The sequence below is a fragment of the Chiloscyllium punctatum genome, chromosome 2 (genome assembly GCF_047496795.1).
Source record: "Chiloscyllium punctatum isolate Juve2018m chromosome 2, sChiPun1.3, whole genome shotgun sequence".
In the NCBI taxonomy this organism is placed as follows: domain Eukaryota; kingdom Metazoa; phylum Chordata; class Chondrichthyes; order Orectolobiformes; family Hemiscylliidae; genus Chiloscyllium; species Chiloscyllium punctatum.
In genome coordinates, this window is record NC_092740.1 from 36384203 (window position 1) to 36404108 (window position 19906).

Genomic DNA, 19906 nt, shown 5'->3' on the forward strand with positions numbered 1-19906 from the left:
CTTCACTACATAGATGCTGCCAGACCCGTTGATTTTCTCCAGCAATTTCTGTTTGTTTGTTTCTTACAGCTACATCATCCTGGTCATAAACTGTTAGGCAGAGGTTGATAGACCTTGTATAGGACTGATTGTAGAGGTTAGGCAGCAGCGAGCAATCTTCATAATCAGTTCATGTTTTAACATTTTTGGGGCTGGGGAGCAGAAAGAGAAGGTCGAGTAATGTCTTTGCTTTTCATTTGATATTGCTAAAAGAAGTCAAAGCTTTTCATCATTTACTCATCAGGACTAGGATGAAGAAACTGACAGAAATTCATATGTGCCTGTGATGGCCCAACCAATCAGCAACCTCTTATCAAGCTATATAGATTGATGCCCCTGTTCATTTCATTCTTGGTCTGCAAGATTCTTTGTCTTTCGCTGGTTTTCTTTGTTGCATTCCCCTCTTGTTGTGAATGATTTGGAGGAGCTGGTGTTGGACTGGGGTGGACAAAGTTAAAAATCACTACGCCAAGTTATAGTCCAACAGGTTTATTTGGAGGCACGAGCTTTCAAAGCTCCTCTTCTTCAGGTGGTTGTGATCCTGCTTCACATCCTCTTGTTCTGAAGATATGGTCTTCTGGCTACATGTGCATGTATCCTCTGTACTTGATTTAAATCGCTATTTCTTATGAAAGAACCTGAACACTGAGGTCAGCAGACTATTTGTATTCGCAATGGCCTATCATCACAAGTCCCTTTCTGTTTTGAACATAAACATGTCAGTGTACGAACTGTTACTGATTACTCTTAACCTGGTGACTCTGAAACTACTTGTAGCACTGTATCTGCAATCCCTGCTGAGAGCATGGAACTGATATGTATCAAGTCAGGCACTTTGCAGTTTGTACAGGCAAGATGCTGATTTTGTCGGCAGGGACACTAAGGGTAGAAAGTTGGTTGATATAATCCATGTGTAATTTATCTTTCATTTATTGTCTAATTAGTTAATTTAGAAGTCTTTCATTTTCTTTTTAAATATACATGTTTGGAGAGTTACATTAATTCTAATCTAATAGCAATCTGGCATCTGCCATTGGTATTGCAGCTGAAAGCATAAACATAAGAGTTTCTTTAAATCATAAATTATCTTTTTAAAGTTATTCCCCTCCTGCCACTCAAACAAATCCAACATTCTAATGTGCATTAAGATGGTTTTTCTTGCTGGATTGAATGGTCCTTGTTCACTCTGAAAAATGTGTTCTCTTGCCCCCATTACACTCTATTTTCAGATTCACCACACCACATTTATTGTGCAGTGTCTGTCTGTGCCTCTTGCATGAGTTGTGCCAATTTCCAGCTGCAGAGTGATTTATCGCAATGTTTTTCACATTCAACTGCCTCCTGCTGTAATGTTTTTAATACTTTGTTTGCTGTGATGTGCTTGGTCCCTGTATTGATGCTGTGGGTTCAAAGGGCTTTTTTCTGCTGTTAACCACTGTGACAGCGCATTTTGCAGCATAGTTCACATGGTATTCCCATTTCTCTTAAAGGTTCACAGTTACATTTTCCCTCATTTCCCAGAGCAGTTTCTCAGAATGCTATTTTGCCATGATTTCTCGTGAGTATTTGTCAGGACTTGCTGTGTTTCTGATGAGCTACCTATTGTTTAAAGTTGTTTCAATTGGAACTCTCTGAAATCCTTAAATTTTCAGCAATGCAATGAGATGATTTATCTGTAAAAGTGAATGAAAATGTACTTTTCAAACATAAGCCGTAAAATATAGGAGTAGAATTTGGCCATTTGGCCCATTGAGTCTGCTGCACCATTCAATCATGGCTGATATTTTGTCAACCCTGTGGTTCCTATCTTCTCCCTGTAATGCTTGATCCCCTTACCTGTCAAGACCCTATCTCTTAAATCATTGCCTTGGCCTCTGCGGCAATGATTTCCACAGATTAACCACGCTCTGGCTGAAGAAATTCTCTTCATCTCCGTTCCAAAGGGTCAACCCTGCACCCTGAGTCAGTGCCCTCAGGTCCTAGTCTCATCATCTGGTGGAAATATCATCTCCTCCGAACAAAAGAGCAACTTGTATTTGTATAGCACATTTTGATATAATATATTGTCCCAAATGCTTTCTGTGACAAGTTTGACACCAATGTTAGAATATTGGCTGAAAGCAAGAAAGAGGGAAAAGAGATTTAAGGAGGGAATTCCAGCAATTTGGGGCTCAAGCAGCTGAGAAATTGCTACAAATGATGGAGCATTTAAAATTGGGGGATTAGATGAGTCTAGGTAAATTGGGGCATTGTCGGGCAGGAGGATATTGGAAGTAGGCAGGGTGAGACCATGGAAAGATTTGAAAATGAGGAGAATGTTAAAATCGAGATATTGCTTGACTGGACACAATGTTGACCACAATATCTTAGATCATCTTATCTTGTCTCCCTTTGTTGTTTAATATTGGTTTGAGCTAGGATCTTTAGTAAAATGTTGCCTGGAACTTGAATAAAGCAAATGTTACTTTCCATTTATTTAATCATAATTATTAATTCTGTAAGGATTAATTGTTGATGCTAAAGGCCAATGCACCATATTAAGGAGTAAATATATTTAAATTAAACTTCCTTTAGTTGTGGAAAGACACTTAAAATGGAGCATCTCCATTTCCTGTTCCAATTTTGCAAATTGCTCTTGTTTAAGCTACAGATTTTGATGGTGGATGAGGATGTCAAAATTTTAGTTCAACAACGGTCATGGCACAGTGATGTATGTCAATGTCAGGATGCTGTGTGACTTGCCATGGAAAGGATGGCAGTTATTTTACATGATGAAGGCAACAGTCATGTCATGCACTTTTCCCAAAAGGGAGGACCTTGGTTCATTGTCTGCCGATGTTTTGTCCTGAGCTGTTTCCTTGGCAGATTTTGTCAGTGGTGGTTAGCCTTTGTCTTTCATCTGAGGTGGCAAGTTGGAGAGGAAACCTTGGGAAATCATTGCTGCCCTGTCAACATAACAATTGTGGAACATGTGCGTGTTTAGGAAAGTGGTTTTGAGGTCAAAGGGGCTACTTTGTTGAGATACTTGTGTATTCTTTCAATGATGCTCTCCCAGCTAAGTGGGAGAGGATTCCCACAGCCCTAACATCTGCCTGTAGTTGTGGAATTATTGGGTTTGAGTTAGAAGGTGAGCCATTGATTGCAGAATACCTGGTGGTTGACTTTCTGTAATGGCCGCAACACTTATGAACTGACTTAGTGCCATTTCTGTGGAATAATAAGTCCAGGATGATGAGGGTAGGCAACTTAATTATGGAATACCATTGACTGCCAAGATATATGCCAGATATGCTCTGTCTTGTCACGGATGGCTGCTTCCTGATACTTGAATTAAGCAAATGTTACTTGCCATTTATTCAGCCTATCCCTCTTTTTTTTCTTTACAATTCATTTGTTGAGCATGGGTTTTGCTGGCTTGCCAGCATTTGTTTTTACTTCCCATCCCTAGTAGTCCTTGAAAAGGTGGTGATGAGCTGCCATCTTGAACCGCAGGAGTCCAAATGCTGTAGGTTGACACACCATGCCATTGGGGAGGGAATTCTGGGATTTTGACTCTGTGACAATGAAGGAAGGCAAGATATTTACAGCCTGCACTACTACATTATCTGATGAATTGTGAATGGAGATGAATGCTTGTTAGTATACAGCACTACAGGAAGAACAGTACCTTATTTTCTGCTTGGGAACTTCACAGCCTTCTGGACTCAATATTGATGTCAGCAATTTTAGGGCTTGAGGCACTTTGTCCCATGTCCTTACCCCAACCCCCACACTCCAGGCCTTGGTATCACATGATCTGCTATTAAACATTACCCATTGTTAGCTACTAGTAGTTCCCATTAGCAGTTATACGTTCTCCTAGGCTTTCCATTATCTACTCCTTTGTCTGTCCAACTGTTTTCTCTCTGGGCTCTATCTCCACCTATTGTTTACTCCTTATCCCCTTCCACCACTCTAACTTCTGCATATAAAAAAATTTTTCGGAGCTATCATCGGTTCTGATGAAGGGTCACTGGACACAAGGTGTTAACTCTAATTTCCCTCTACAGACGCTGTCAGACGTACTGAGGTTTTCCAGCAATTTCTGGTTTGGTTTCTGATTTACAGCATCCGTAGTTCTTTCAATTTTTTAAATTTTGCTTATTAGTGTACGGCCCATTGACTTTATCAGAAAGCTTCTCTCCATCATAACGTAGCAGCTCATAGAACACAGCCATGAGAAGCTCTTGCTCTGATTCAGATGGCTGCGATGATTTATTTCCAGTAAACGCAGCCATCTTTTGTACAATTCTAGGTACTGGTCAGTTTTCCCCTAGATCCAGTTGACTGAAATTTTATTAGAGCTCATCATTGCCATACTTGGTGAAATGTTGACTTAATACCAAGCTTATGAACTTCATCTCTAGAATTGATTTCTTGTGCCTGTGTTAGGTCCAAGACTACAGTATCCGGTGACTAGATGTTGCTTGCTAGCACTGGCAGCAATCCCTCCCATCTCCTTGCTGAATGGGAGTTGGTTAATGGGGTGGTCGTTGGTCATGTTTGTATTGTTCTATGTTTTGTGGACAGCATGTTCCTGAGTAATTTCCAACATCACTGGTTTAATGTCAATATTATAACAACCAAAATGGCTTAGCTAACTATTGACTCCTTTTTAAAGAGTAATTTTAAGTACTATATGAAGTACAGTGAATTTCTAAAAGTATTGAAGTAGCCAAGGCAACTTCCAAGTGCTCAGTGACTGACATATTTATCCAAGAATGATGATGGCAAAAGCTGAACTGATTTTAATGGCCTGTTTAATAAATAATTACATTTGATCTGTCTGTGACTGCTTCAGCAGCTTGCAAACTGAAGCTTTGCTGATGACTGAGAGTTAAATTTAGTTTACAAAAACTGTAAGATCATAAAGCCTTTTAAAAAAAGATGTACTTTATCCTGAATATTGAACAGCTTTATTGAATAAAAGGAACAAGCATATTTTAAAATGCTGTAGCAAGTGCTCTCCTTGGTATTTTGAAACTGCATTATAATGAAGAGGGTTTTTAATGTGGTTGGTTTAAGTGCGTATGTGTTTATGTAGGGATAGACTAGTATTAGTGACACGTCTATTATTAATAAACTGAAGACGAAGTAAATGATGTCACTGTGTGCAGCACACCAGTGATTTTCTAATTATATTTTTATTTAGCTTAAGCACTTTTGGTACTAATGATTGGTATGTGATCGGCTGACTTTTCCTTTCGTGGCTTTTGCTTGTGTGGAAGAACCCAAAACTAGTCCCCCCTCCCCAAGAGGGATTTAGTCCGTTCCTTTTAGAGAGGTTCATTTTGGCTCTCTGTCAGTGCCAGGATGCTGGCAGTGATTTTGTCATGGTTACAATAGAGTGTGGTAACAAACGGCAGCCATGAAAGCCCAACGGGAAAGGCTCCGTATTCCAGGCTTGACCTTGGAGTAAGTATTTCTCTGTTCAATAAACGATTTGGAATAATTCTGCGGTTGATATTTCTAAGCCTGCGTGTTGCCATTTTCTTTTTTTTTAACTCTGAGGTTTAAGGAGACACGTTTAGTATGTACATACTGCAGCTTTGAATAATTACTGTATCTGCTTTATGCCAAGGCTCTGCAGACTTGTATGACAGGCAGTCGCATAATCAACACATCAGCATTAACAGGAAAAGAGACCTTGTTGGGGGTTGAAAGTAAATCTTAACAGCATATGGTAAATTAATGTATCTTCATGCCACAATCAAATGAAATGCCACTGTAGATCCTGCAGTTATTTGCTCATATAAAATGCAATGTCAATCAAACACTGTCTCAATCGCTCAGAAGTAGCAGACCATGAATGATGTATAGCAAAAAGGGGAAATTAAGATACAGGAGAATACTAAATAGAATAACATTAATATACCTGCATTTTAAATACTTGTAATTAGATGTTATAATCTGATATTTATTAACATTGGTATAAATACATGATTAATTAAAGTAATTAATCAAGTTGCAAAATTGAATTGCTACTATATTGTGAACAAAACAATTGGTTTTAAAAAAAATTTTGCTTCAGAATTATTTAAGATCTTCGTGCCCCCATTTTCGTTTCAGCCCCAGGCCATACGTTGCAAAAATAAAATGTAAATAACTGCCTTCCAGGTCTTTGCTTATCCTACTGTAAAACTGGCAGCTGCAAAGTGTACTTGGGGTTGATATGCCCTCACATTGATTTTATCATTTAATCCTTGGGGGAGCAGTGCCCTATATAGCTCAGTCACTGAGAACTCAGTACATGGGGAAGGAACGTCTTCTAACTTGATATGGTGCAACAATCCAGACGACTAAAACAGTGTGTCATCACAGAGTGATCTAATTAATGTCCTGATAGCAATTTTCTATTTGAAAATAGCTTTCATAAGTACAGGAAATTTTTTCCAATCATTAGGATACTGGCCTCTGATTCAGTGCTAGTCATTAATTTATTAATTAAGTGACAAGAATGGGAACCACTTTTTGAAGAAGAAAATGGGTCAAAATGGATGGATGAGATGATTCCATTTCCCATGAACCATGTCCCCTTTTGGTCAGCATAGAATCTTATAATTTCGGGAATCTGATGAGGCTTCAAAATCTGGCAAGAATTAAAAATAACATATAATGACATAGGCAAAATGTTTTAGGAGGTCTAGGCTTCAACTCCCACTGTGTGTCATAACATGTCCAAACACTTTGATTAAAATAACTGAAGGCATGGTGGCACAATGGTTATCACTGCTGTCTCACACCACCAGAGACCCGGGTTCAATTCCCGCCTCAAGTGACTGACTGTGTGGCGTTTGCACATTCTCCCAGTGTCTGTGTGGGTTTCCTCTGGGTGCACCGGTTTCCTCCCACAATCTAAAAATGTGCAGGTTAGGTGAATTGGCCATGCTAAATTACCTGTAGTGTTAGGTGTAGGGGTAAATGTAGGGGAATGGGTCTGGGTGGGTCGCTGTGGACTTGTTGGGCTGAAGGGCCTGTTTCCACACTGTAGGTAATCTAATCTAAAAAGTTATTAAATTGAAGTATTTTTAAGTTACAGAATACTATAGTTCTTGACTCTTTGGTATTCATGCACACTGATTATGTTTACACTTTAACTTTTTTATTTGTTTGTTCAGTGTAAAGCAAGCTTTACAAGAATGCATCATGACCACATGCAGCTAACTAGTTTGCAGAATGATTTGAAAGTAATCTGTGATGTGATATCAGCAATTTGGAAAGCCATAACTTGATAGTGTGTGATGATTGAGGGCATATCAACATTTTTATTCATTCCATTAATAATTTTTCCCCAAAGAGAGGTATGCTGTTGAGACCTTTTGGTCTTGCATTGGATAAGTGCAAGAATGCCAAACTTCAAACCATCACAACAGTTTATACTACACTAGAAAATGGGGCTGATTGGTTGGTACGTTAATTCTGAAGCATTGCCATGGAAAACTTCTTTCATATGTCTGATGAATGCCAAATGAAAGCTTTTGCCAATATGTATCTCTTAATAGCAATATTCAAGTTCTGTACTAACAAGTGATATTAATAACTTGAAATGGTTATATCAATTTGGAACCCAGTTGTTTGATATAATCTTATTTGGCCTACATAGATTTTTTAAAAATCTGTATTACTTCAATATTGGATAGTTAATGTTCAAATGATCATTCTTTAATATCCTGATTATTATCTAAAGGTAGTAATTTATTGAGCTGATTGAGTTGCACTACTTTGTTCTTTTTTAAAACGTGGTAACTATTTTCAGGTATAAAAGTTACTTTTCTAAAACTCTTACCTCATTCATTTTGCCAATGCTCCGAGATGGCAGGTTTGCATTGCAGTGTGATGCCAACAGCAGAGATTCAATTCCTACACTGGCTGAGATTAACATGAAGGAGACTCCTCCTCAGCCTTTCCCATTGCCTGAGATGTGGTAACTATCAGGTTAAACCACTATCTCGCCAATTAGAGAGCAGCCTTATGATCTGGTAGGCCTACGGCTACTTGACTTAAAGACCTGAGGCACCCACACATAATTTTAGCATAATTTAAATTGCATAAACAAGTATCGTTGATATAAGACTTTGTGTCAAAAACTCTTATTGATCTCCTTTTTGAATATATTCATTGACATAACATCCATAACACTCTGGAGTAGAGAATTCCAAATATTGTGAAGAAAGTTCCCTTCATTTCAGTCTTTTTGCCAGACACAATAATTCAGAGTTGTAAACTATCCAAGTCTGGTAGCATCTGTGGAGAGAAATCAGAGTTAACGTAAATTCTGAGGAAGGATCACTGGACCTGAAAAGTTAGCTCTGATTTCTTTCCACAGATGCTGTCAGATCTGCTGAGCTTTTCTAGCAATTTCTGTTTTTGTTTTTGATTTCCAGCATCCGTAGCTCTTATGGCTTTTATTATGTTTCAGTAAGATGTCATCTCATTGCAGAAAATATAGGCCCCACTATTGATATCTCCTCGTAAGACCGCCTATTTATTCCATAATCAATATCAATTAAATTGCAAGCAAACAAACTGAAGGATATACACTGAAATGTTATAATATTTGGCTACAGCTAAGTATGTAGAAGAATTAAAATTTTTCTCCCTGCCCTCCCACCTCTCACCCCGGTGAATAGAAATAGATTACCCTCCATCTGACACAGAAAACAGTTATCATAAGCTCTTCTGTTTATAATTAGAACTCTAAATGTCTAACGAACCTCTGGATACTGGCTGTAACATGAACTGGTTTCAGCAGCAGTCAGTAACTTTCTTTACAAAGGTGTGCAGGTTAGGTGAATTGGCCATGTTAAGTTGCCCATAATATTCAGAGATATGTAAGTTAGGGGCATTAGTCAGGGGACATGTACAGTAATAGGGTAGAGGAATGGGCCTGGATGGGATACTCTTCAGAGGGTCAGTGTGGACTTGTTAGGCCAAATGGCCTGTTTCCCCACTGTAGGGACATAATGATTGTATAAGGTTAGAAAGTTCTTCCTACTTATCTGATTTTGACACTAAGCAATGAATGTTAATGTTGTATTTTTGGTGCCCACTGCAATTTATATCTGAAGACATGTTTATTTATTGTAGTCATGACCAGTATTTTTAATATCGTTCTTTAATCCGCACTGTTTTCACTATAATGCTTTTTTTCCTTTTATCCACCGAAGCAACTGAATTTGCATTTATATTAGTGTATGGTTTTAAGTTCTGATTAAGATGATTGGTATTTCAAATTAATTGTGCATGATTTTTCCATAGCTGGAGAATTATTCTAATTCGGCCACTGATTTATTGAATAAGTTAATACCATTCCTATTATAGAATATTCTGAATTTCACTGGTATTTTGAGGACATTTTTTGCAACTTAGTACATTTAGTGAGGGTTCTCCAGACTGGTTATCAAACTAAAACAGCAATTTAAATCTACATTACCACTTCAAATGCAGGGCAGTTTTCATAGTTGTGAAAATGGAAGGAAAAGGTAGGGGATGGAAGTGGTGAGGAGCAACAAATATTGAGAGATAAAAGATGTAAAGGGATTGATACCAACCCTACCAGGGAGAGCTAAGAGAAAACACCAAAAATCTGGTTGAAACTCGGGGTTTTGAAGAGATTTGTGAAGGCAAATGGAATATAAAGGTGTGGGGGTTTATTAATAGAATTTGATTGAGAGCAGGAAAGGGGGTGGAAGGAGGGATTTGGAGTTAGAGGGCTGAAGGGAGCAGAGGGAGATGTATTAAGCTGGTGGAGATTGCAGAGATAGGCAGAGACACATCTAAGCTCTGACAGGAAAGGGATGGTGTCAAATTGACAGTTGAGGATGATTGATGAAGAAGAGTAGTCTTCTTAGAGAACCCAGTGATGACAGTTTCTAAAAAGCAATGCTGATGCTTGAATAAAGGATTATTTACAAGCATTATTAATGGGGAGATAGTGGTGCATTGGTAATGTCAATGGACTTTTGAACCAGAGGCCCAGGCGAATTCTCTGGGCCTGCAAGTTCTCAAACCCTACAAAGGGAAATTTTAGGAACATAGGAACCAGAATCATCCATTCAGCACCTTGAGTCTCCTTTGCCTTTCACAACAATCATCTGAGTTCACTAATCTCCTTTGGAGAAGGACATCTGAGATCCTTTCTTGGTCTGGCCGACGTGTGACACCAGAGGCACACACTTGGGAATGGCCAGCAAGGCCCACACCACCTGCAGGTGGAGGTAGAGGAAAATAATGCCAGGGGCATTGTTAATTGGCCAGTGCTGATTAGGAAATGGGTAAAGAAACTGTTTAAATCTTTTGGAAGATATGACCTCAAAGATTGCAAACCATACTTAAAGAAACTGTAGAGTCAAAAGTCATTCGTGATTGTGAAGAGAATATAGTGAAAGAGAGTGAATAGGTGGATTTAATCTTTATCACCCCTCTATATTTAATGTTGGCGATTCTGATGGAAACAGGTTAAGGTCGTTCATCATGGAGCAGAGCCATGAGGGTGTCTTTGCCTCCATGAGCTTGTGATAGTAGATGAATTGGGCTGAGAAGAGAGAGAGAGAGAGAGAGAGAAATGCAGCATGCTTCACATGGTTGAATCAGTTGTTTTGATAAATAACTAGACCTGTCATGTACTCTTGCACTCAAATTTGAAACTTTGGGACTTAATGGAACAAAAAGCAGACTTTTTGTAGGAACAAACTTGAGAGTGAGGGATTTCATGAGGAATAAATTTTTGCAAACAACTAAGGGAGTCATTGGCAGATAAACCTTGGAAATTGTGTCTTGATGAGCATGCAACCAAGAGAAAAACGATTGGCCTAGAGTGACTAGTTAAAGAGCTGGGGGAGAATTCCTGACTGGCCCCCAAAGACTTTAATAGAGGATGTGGGGCTAAGTAGAGGGATTGGGGATGTGAAATGAAGAAATGGTGAGAGGTGGCCCCATTAGTGATCAAAATCTCATGTGTGGGTGGTCTGCAAGAGTTGGTGGTTGAGTTTGCATTGGGTGAGGCTGGTGGAGAATGACTCTGGTTGTAGATACAGCTGAACATCAAAATAGGAATAGGCTATTTGGCCCCATTCAATTAAATCATGGCTGATCTGTATTGCAACTCATTTTACTTACTTCACTCTGTATATCACTTGATAAAATTACTCCCTTGAGGGAAATTACGAATAGGATGAAATTGGGAGTGTTAAGTTCTACCACTATAAAGGATTTCATGTTATGCACTTGTGTTTTAGGATCGATTTATATACAATTCTGTATATCTTCTAAAAGGTCATCTAATGGCCTATCTGTTTATTAAAAACATTTAACTTCTCAAATAGAGCCATATAAATTTTAAGGTTTATTCATATTTGAATGTTTAGCTACTAAGCGTAAAATTTTTGAAAAGTAAGCTCATGAGAAATAAATTTAGTAATAGCCTTCTATTTTAGAAAAATCAACAGAGATACTTACATGACCCTTGAATACCTTCAGCAAAGACACTCTGAATAACCTTTCTAATCTGACCTGTCAGCAGCACATCCTGACAAATATTTAATACGTAATGTTTGAGTTCCTGGAGGACATGTATTTTTAACAATGGTTGTCAATTGTTGCAACTTGTTACATTCTCCATCTATTCACTGTGGCATGATATAAAGAACAGGCAGTTTTCTGATTAGATTTGGCATTTTAACTTACAGCCTGACACCAAGAAGCTTGAGCCCTACTCCCACAAGTCCTTGCAGTCCATGTAGTCCACTACATGCTTTTCACTTTTGGAGGTAAGGGTATGATACTGTTTTGGCCTGCCAAGGAAAAGCTGAATTAGAAACAATGTTTATCTGTGCATTAAGGAAGGACGTCCAGTTTTATTATTGATATTAAGTGTGTGAATTCCATTGTGTTCTCATCCCCAATGACATTGATTATTTTATTCCTTAAGTATATACAGTTGTCATTTTTTGTTATGTGTTTTATTTGACAGTTTTGTTTTGCCCTTCGTTCTTTTTACTGCAATTTCTACATGTTTTTAATTGCCACACTTCCCATTGCCATTATTTTCATTCCCTCATTAATATGGATCATGTTCTCCCATTTGTCAGCTGAACTGTAGTCTATGTGACACACTGACCACTGGGAACAATGGAGCCCTAATCCTAACCCTAACCCCCTTAACCCATTGTTGGGGAACTGAAATAATTTGCTTGTCTGCCTGTTTTGCACCCATCCGATTTAATTTATGTTTTGTCTTTTTAAAAAAAATCACAAGAAGCAAAATTGGGCACTAGTTAAGGATTGAATCTGCTCACGTTATTTTCATCAATGGATGGTTTAGGTTAAAATTACTCCCTCTCTGAGGATGTAGCAAAAATAAATGCTTGAAAGAGATTACTGAGGTCTATATAGCTATCTGATATTTAATCTAGTATCTAGGCTGGGTCAATAAATGATATAGTTGCTTGTAGAGATGAATTACTCCATTTAACCAATATGTTTATACTGCACTTCAACCCCTTTTGGGTTTTTAATCAATTTCTTTTGTGTACTATCTTGTTTTTCTGGACTGCTTTCAGTGTACATGGGGTTCTGATCCATGGGGCTGAATGTCATCCTATACCTCCAGTCACATGATCACTGTTTACTCTGAACTTTGCCAGTGGATTTCTTTGAGTGGAGGAACTACCGTGTTAGCCTCGAAAACTAGTAAAAGTTGATCCACAGCCTTCCAAAAGCAAGTGCTGCGTAAGGAGGTTTGCGGCTCAAAAACAGGCATGACTTGAGGCTGTCTGACTGAGTGTGCAGTGGAACATGAGCTTATTGTTATGAAAGGTGTGTTTTTAACTTGCCCCCTCTCTTTATTAAAAAGATTGCAATAGGAGATAAAATGTGCAAATGTTTAATTGATAGAATGAATGAATTTTGCAATGATTGATAATGCATGTGAATCCTTAGTGTTGAAGGAATGCCACTCCAAGTACTAGTTGATCTCTCACATTGTGTATGGCAAGTTGAGATCTGATGTATTTGGGGGTGAAGTGGAGTATCTCTAATTGGATTAGAAATGCAATTCATTTTTAAGTCATACATTCTGCCTTTTTTAATATTTTCATTCAAAAATGGCTGTCCCTTGACTTATAATGGAGGCTGGTTTAGTGGTGCTGGAAGAGCACAGCAGTTCAGGCAGCATCCAAGTAGATTCGAAATTGACGTTTCGGGTAAAAGCCCTTCATCAGGAATAAAGGCAGTGAGCCTGAAGCGTAGGGTGGGGGTGGGGAGAAAGTAGCATAGAGTACAATGGGTGAGTGGGGGAGGGGATGAAGGTGATAGGTCAGGGAGGAGAGGGTGGAGTGGATAGGTGGAGAGCTTCAGGGCAGAGGAAATGACCTGGGAGTTGCAGTAGGAGAGGGACTCCCTGAGATTCTTGTAGAGAAAGGAGGAAAACTTCTTCAAGGCAGGCATCCTTGCAAGAGGATTCGCAGTAGGGTTAAAATCAACGAGGTAAAAACAATGACTGCAGATGCTGGAAACCAGATTCTGGATTAGTGGTGCTGGAAGAGCACAGCAGTTCAGGCAGCATCCAAGTAGCTTCAAAATCGACATTTCGGGCAAAAGCCCTTCATCAGGAATAAAGGCAGTGAGCCTGAAGTGTGGAGAGATAAGCTAGAGGAGGGTGGGGGTGGGGAGAAAGTAGCATAGAGTACAATGGGTGAGGAGATGAAGGTGATAGGTCAAGGAGGAGAGGGTGGAGTGGATAGATGGAGAGCTTCAGGGCAGAGGCTGTCCACGTAAGTTTGTAGGGATGACACAGTTTGGCGTCAGGGAGTCTCATAAAATTGAATGTAATGAGAATCTTGAAAATGCCGCGTGTGAATTTATAAAGGAAATAGTTGATAGCTTGCATACATGACATCATTTGGTCATGTTCCAAAGTTAAATCGAATTCTTCTTCACTCCAACTTCATTTCCCTTTGAATTTCCAAACTCTGACAATTCCATGAATATAAAAATGAATGTTGAAATGACAGCAGTTAATGTATTCCCACTAGGAAAACAATAGTCTGGATTTTTCAATGACCAGGCAGACATTACTTTAGCTAGATGGGAGTTGCACATGGGCATCCTGCAGATTGTCATCATTGAAGTCAATTGTAGCAGACTGTGAAGGAATTGAAGATTCCTCCGGGCAGATGGTCTCCATTTAATAAAGAGTTGGAAAGTGTGGCGCTGGAAAAGGACGGCAGGTCAGGCAGCATCTGAGAAGCAGGAGACTCTATGTTTCGGGCACAAGCCCTTCATCAGGAAATGTCGACTTTCCTGCTCCTTGGATGATGCCTGACCAGTCGTGCTTTTTCCAGTACCGCACTTTTCGACTCTTTATTGAATGGAGACCATCTGTCCAGATAAATCTTCAGCATCTGCAGTCCTCAGTTTCTCCATTTAATAAAGCAGAGTAATGGAATATTGTATTCTTGAAAGTGGCCCTACAGACTATCACCCTACAGTCTGCGTTGGTCATCATCATACTCTAATCCTGTTCCCAGCACATGGCCATAGCCTTGTATGCTATAACATCATAGTTCCTGTCTCTACCACTCCTTCAGTCAGTGGAATCCAGATACCCATCACCCTCTCAGTGAAACAAAACTCTCCTTAAATCTCCCTTTATTTCCTGTCCCCTGCCATAAGTGTGTGTCCCCTTATAACTCAACCCTCTACTAAGTGGAAGAAATGATATCTCTCATGATTTTGTCAACTCCAATATGATCGCCCTCAGCTGTCTCTGCCCCAAGGAGAATTTGTAGGGTTCCAAAGAAGCTAAGTAAATAGCTACTTGGCAAAGGTTGGGCTATTTAAGTACATAGCGAACTCCTGAGTGACTATTAAATGGACCCCATGCTTCCCTCAACTGAAGCCCTCAGCTACCCTTACTGGTCAATTTTGCTGCTGTACTGTTGCCTGAGAGCACTGGAATCTAAACACTACTATGTCCCTCAACCCTCACCAAGACCACTACTACCACTACCAAAACACTGAACCTTACCCACCATTCCCTGCTGTAGACCAGACCCCCCTCACATCCCTGCTCCACAACACCACCCCCCGCCCATTATCCTGCTCTTGGCCCAACACTCCTTCCCACCCCTCCCCAATCTGAACGTGATCCCTGTTTCATCTCCTCCTGAACAGAGGCCTCCCTTTGATCTGCTGAGAGTGAACTCCCCTTCACACTTGATATGGACTCCCCTTTACTGCATCCTAATAACCCCTCCCCCATTCCATTCTGGAACCACGCTGCTTTCATCCCTGCCATTGTCCTTCTGTAACCCCCACCAGATACCCACTCACCATGAATTTTGCTGAACATTATGCAATTATCAGCAAATGTGCTCCTTTCTGATCTTTTGATGGAGGGAGGGTCATTGATGAAGAAGCTGAAGAAAGTTGGGCCCTGTAGAAATGCCAGATCTGAGATGACTGATCTCCATCAACCACAACCATCTTTCTATGTGCCAGGTATGACCACTGGAGGGATTTCCCCTGTTTCCCACTAATTCCAATTTTGCTAGGGCTCCTTGATGGACACCCAGTCAAATGTTTCCTTGATGTTAAGGTCAGTCATTCTCATCTCACCTCTAGAATTCAGCTACTTGATAGCAATGTTGATGACACCTTCCATGGCTTTCCTAATGATTGAGAGTAGACTGATGGGGTGGCAGTTCACCAGATTGGGTCGACCCTGCTTTTTGTAAACAGGAAATACCTGGACAATTTTTGAGTAGAAGCCAGTGGTGTAGCTGTACTGCAACAATTTCTGCAGCACAGGTATTCCTTACTATTGCTGGAATGTTGTCAGAGTCCATAGCCTTTAAGTGATATGTGTCCCAGTTGCTTTGGGTTTAATGTAAAGTAAAAATTACCCAGGATCCTGTGTTTGTCAAGATGCCTTTTTTTTTTGTTTCCATCAACTCAAAAGCTGCCTGAAGTTTAATCCTGTTCAAAATCTGAAAAACCAAAGTAATTTCTTTGCCTAGAACTAACAACCAAGCTCATAATGTGACTGATTTACACTTGCAAAAAAGTGGCATACATTCATACACAGAGGCCCTTACTCTTCATACAAAATGAATATGCTTAAGCCTTTTCTAAGTTACCTGGGAGTTACTGTTTCCTGTTCCTTTCTCCCTGGCAAACCTCAACCAATCAGAGTTGACTTTCCAGCCTATCCGCATTACTTTCTCCAGTTGTATCAATTATGCGATTGTTTGTGATTAGGCATTCTTGCATTTGTCCTGATCAGTGAAAGTGAGAAACTTCAGTAGCATGTTTCCATTTCAGCAATATCTGAACTTGTGAACCTTGAGAATTTATTTCCAGACTTAATTGTGATCGAAACTGCTGACAACCAGTTGAGGTTTGTTTGGATAGGTGAATGAAGAAAAAGGTATTGAAAGAATTTGGGAACGCAAATATGATTAGAGTGGTTGCTCATGTGTTGCTAAATGCTGATGTGGACTGGTTGGACCAAACAGTGTTCTCTGGACTGCCTCCAGTGCAAGCACATCTTTCTTTAGATAAAGAGCCCAAAACTGTCCACATTATTCCAACTGTGTCTGACTTTGCCTTATCTTGTTTTAATGAAAAATTTTATATGCTATCCCCTTTGAAATAAAGGCTAACATTCTGCTTGCCTTCCCTATTACCCATTGAACTTGGGTGCTAGCTTTTATGATTCATGGACAACAATTCCCAAATCTCCCTGATATGTAGCTTTCTGGAGTCTTTCTCCATTTCAATAATAGTCAGCTCTTCTATTTTTCCCTGCCAAAGTCCATAACCTCTAATTTCCACACATTACATTCCATTTATTCTGCCATTTGATAAAATTATAGTTGATCACATAATTGTCTCTCTTTCCCATACTTCATTTGTCTGGTGTCTCATCTGGTTCCTTAAAAATTCACTCACATCACCACTAATGCACAATGGCAGCAATGTTTATTATCTACAAGATTTCTTACAGCAACCTGTTGAGGTTTCTTCAGCAATATCTTTAAAACCTCACACCTCTGCCAATAAAAAGGAGGCAAATGCATCGGAGTGCCACAGCCTGCAAGTTCCCATGGTGCACATTATGACTATATTTGCAGCATCTAATTCTTGGAATTCCCTACCATCAGTACCGTGGGTTAATCTACGTGAAGTAGATTTCATTGGTTAGAGAAAGTGACTCATCACCACCTTCTCAAGTACAATTTGGAATAGGAAATAAATGCTCATGACACACGAATGAATGTTAAAAAGCTAAAAAGGCATCTTTTTAACAGAAAAGTGAGGGTCTGTTTTTGGTTATTGAACAGAGAATTTTTTTACATTAATATCTAATAACGATTTTGTGCTGTCTCATGCTTCCACTATGTTTGCATTGCTGATAATCGGTTGACAATCGGTTGCTATGGATGTTGTCAGGGGATTGTTGCACTGTGGGGGAGGATGGGTATGCTGCAGTGTGGAGCTGCTCTTGATGTTAAAGTGATATCTATGCGTGACCACTGATGAATTAATTACTCCCAAAAAGGTACAATCTTAAATGTTCCCTTACACATTGCTGGTTGCGTGCATTCACCTTCCTTCATCCAGAAAATGGAGATTGATTTTTCACTTTTGTGCTATGACTGAGAAATCAAGCTTATTGTTTTAAAAGCTTGACTGAAGATTAAAAACCCTTTGTTGTATTAAAGCATTTGTCCTTCTGGAATTTAGTTTGGTTTTTTTTATCCTAAGTAATGAGGAGAAGAACTTTCTAAAAAGTGTCAATTATAGATGATAATCAAGAATAGGAAGCTAGATAAAGGCAGAGGGATAGCACTCCTAAACAGCGATGGTATTGGTGCAGTATATGGTGATGCCCTGGATTTAGGAGATCATGTTGTAGAATCCTTTTGGGTGGAGATAAGGATTAATGGGAGAATGGTATTGATCAATAGAGCCCTAAATAGTAACTACAACAAAGGACAAATTAAACAAGAACAAATATTGGGTGCTTGTGATAGTGGCCCAGCTATATTGTGCATAGTTGAAATCGACATATAAAATAGAAAAATCAGATTGGCAGTCATAGTTTTGCTGAGTTCATGAAATTTTTTTGAGATAAAGCAACACACACTGGAATCAACCAAAGAGCACGTTGCACTCAACTTGATAGTATATAATGTGTCACGGCCAATTAATGACCTCAGAGCAAAGGCATCTCAAGGGAACAGCGATCAAACTATGGCTGAGTATTATTTTTAAATGGAAATATAGTGGGTCTAAGATTAGTAATTTGAAAGGGGAGCTATTTTGGAAGGGTGTGAAAGGCAAACTAGCAGAATTGAACCAGGATACAGATAAACGCGAGGTGCTGCATTTTGGGAAAGCAAATCGTAGCAAGATTTATACACTTGGTTAGAGCCATAGAGATGTACAGCATGGAAACAGACCCTTCGGTCCAACCAGATATCCCAACCCAATCTAATCCCACCTGCCAGCACCTGGCCCGTATCCCTCCAAACCTTTCCTAGTCATACACCCATCCAAATGCCTTTTAAATGTTGCAATTGTACCAGCCTTCACCGCTTCCTCTGGCAGCTCATTCCGTACAAATACCACTCTCTGTGTGAAAATGTTGCCCCGTAGGTCGCTTTTATATCTTTCCCCTCTCACCCTAAACCTATGCCCTCTAGTTCTGGACTCCCCAATCCCAGGGAAAAGACTTGGAGGGTTTGGAGGGATATGGGTCAGGTGCTGGCAGGTGGGGCTAGATTGGGTTGGGATATCTGGTCGGCAAGGACAGGTTGGACCAAAGGGTCTGTTTCTGTGCTGTACATCTTTTTGATTATGACTCTATTAGGTTAACAGATCACTACAGAAGCAGTAGCTGACATTTACAAGATGTCTTAGAATATTGAGAAAAAGTACATTCCTACTAAAAATCCCAAGGGAGGACTACTACTACCTTTAGTTAACTAAAGAAGTTAAGCAATGTTTCAAACTTAAGGAAAATGTATATAATTGCACAAAGGTGAGTGGCAGGTCAGATGATTGGCAGACAATGAATAAAAGGATAATCAAGTGTAGTAAATTTGAGCATGAGGTAAAGCAAGGTGGAATGTAGAAATATAGCAAGAGTTTCTATAGGTAACTAAAAAGGAATAGAAGAAGTGAAATAAGTATTGGATTTTGAGTGTGAGATTAGGAACTTGTTAGATAATAAATAAATAAATGGAGGATATAATGAATAAATATTTTACTTCTGTCTTCATTGTAGACATTACAAAAATCACCCATGTAACACTGGTAAGTCAGGTGGTTGAAGGAAAGGAAGGAATTTGGATAATTATAATCATGGGGAAAGGTTACTGAGCAAATCAACAAAGTTGTGGTTTGATAAGTCTCCAGGTCCTGATGGACTTCATCCTCGGGTCTTAAAAGATGTGGCTGATGAGTTAGTAGATGACTAATGTTAATTTTACAAAACTTGTTAGATTCTGGAGAGATTCAACTAAATATAATAGCAAATATAATTCCTATATTCAAGAGGCAGACAGCTGGAACTCCAAGCCAGTTAATTTGGTGTCTGTCGAGGATAGTTGTTTGACTTAATCATTGAGGAGGTTATAATCAGGACTAATTCATGTTGGTCATAAAGTGTCAGCATGGTTTTGTGAAAGGAAATTTGGCTCAATTAATTTATTGGAATTCTTTGAAGGAATAACATGTTCTGTGGATAAAGGGAAACCTATTGATGTACTGTATTTAGATTTCCAGAGGACATCTAATACAATTCCACATAAAAGTTTAT

The 19906-nt window shown here is 39.3% G+C and overlaps 1 protein-coding gene across 11 annotated transcripts in view; it reads left to right on the forward strand.

Moving 5' to 3' along the window:
• The window catches only part of LOC140496238 (microtubule-associated serine/threonine-protein kinase 4-like), a 475527-nt gene that overhangs the window by 217681 nt on the left and 237940 nt on the right, over positions 1–19906 (forward strand). For 5 of the 11 annotated variants that reach the window (XM_072595744.1, XM_072595762.1, XM_072595752.1 and 2 more), the window contains one exon: positions 11766–11846. The exons of 5 other annotated variants lie outside the window; for them this stretch is intronic. In XM_072595744.1, coding sequence (XP_072451845.1) covers positions 11766–11846 — 81 coding nt within the window. Of the gene's footprint in view, positions 1–5382; positions 5494–11765; positions 11847–19906 lie in introns of those variants that run through there. One more of the 11 variants, XM_072595815.1, reaches the window with a different exon arrangement.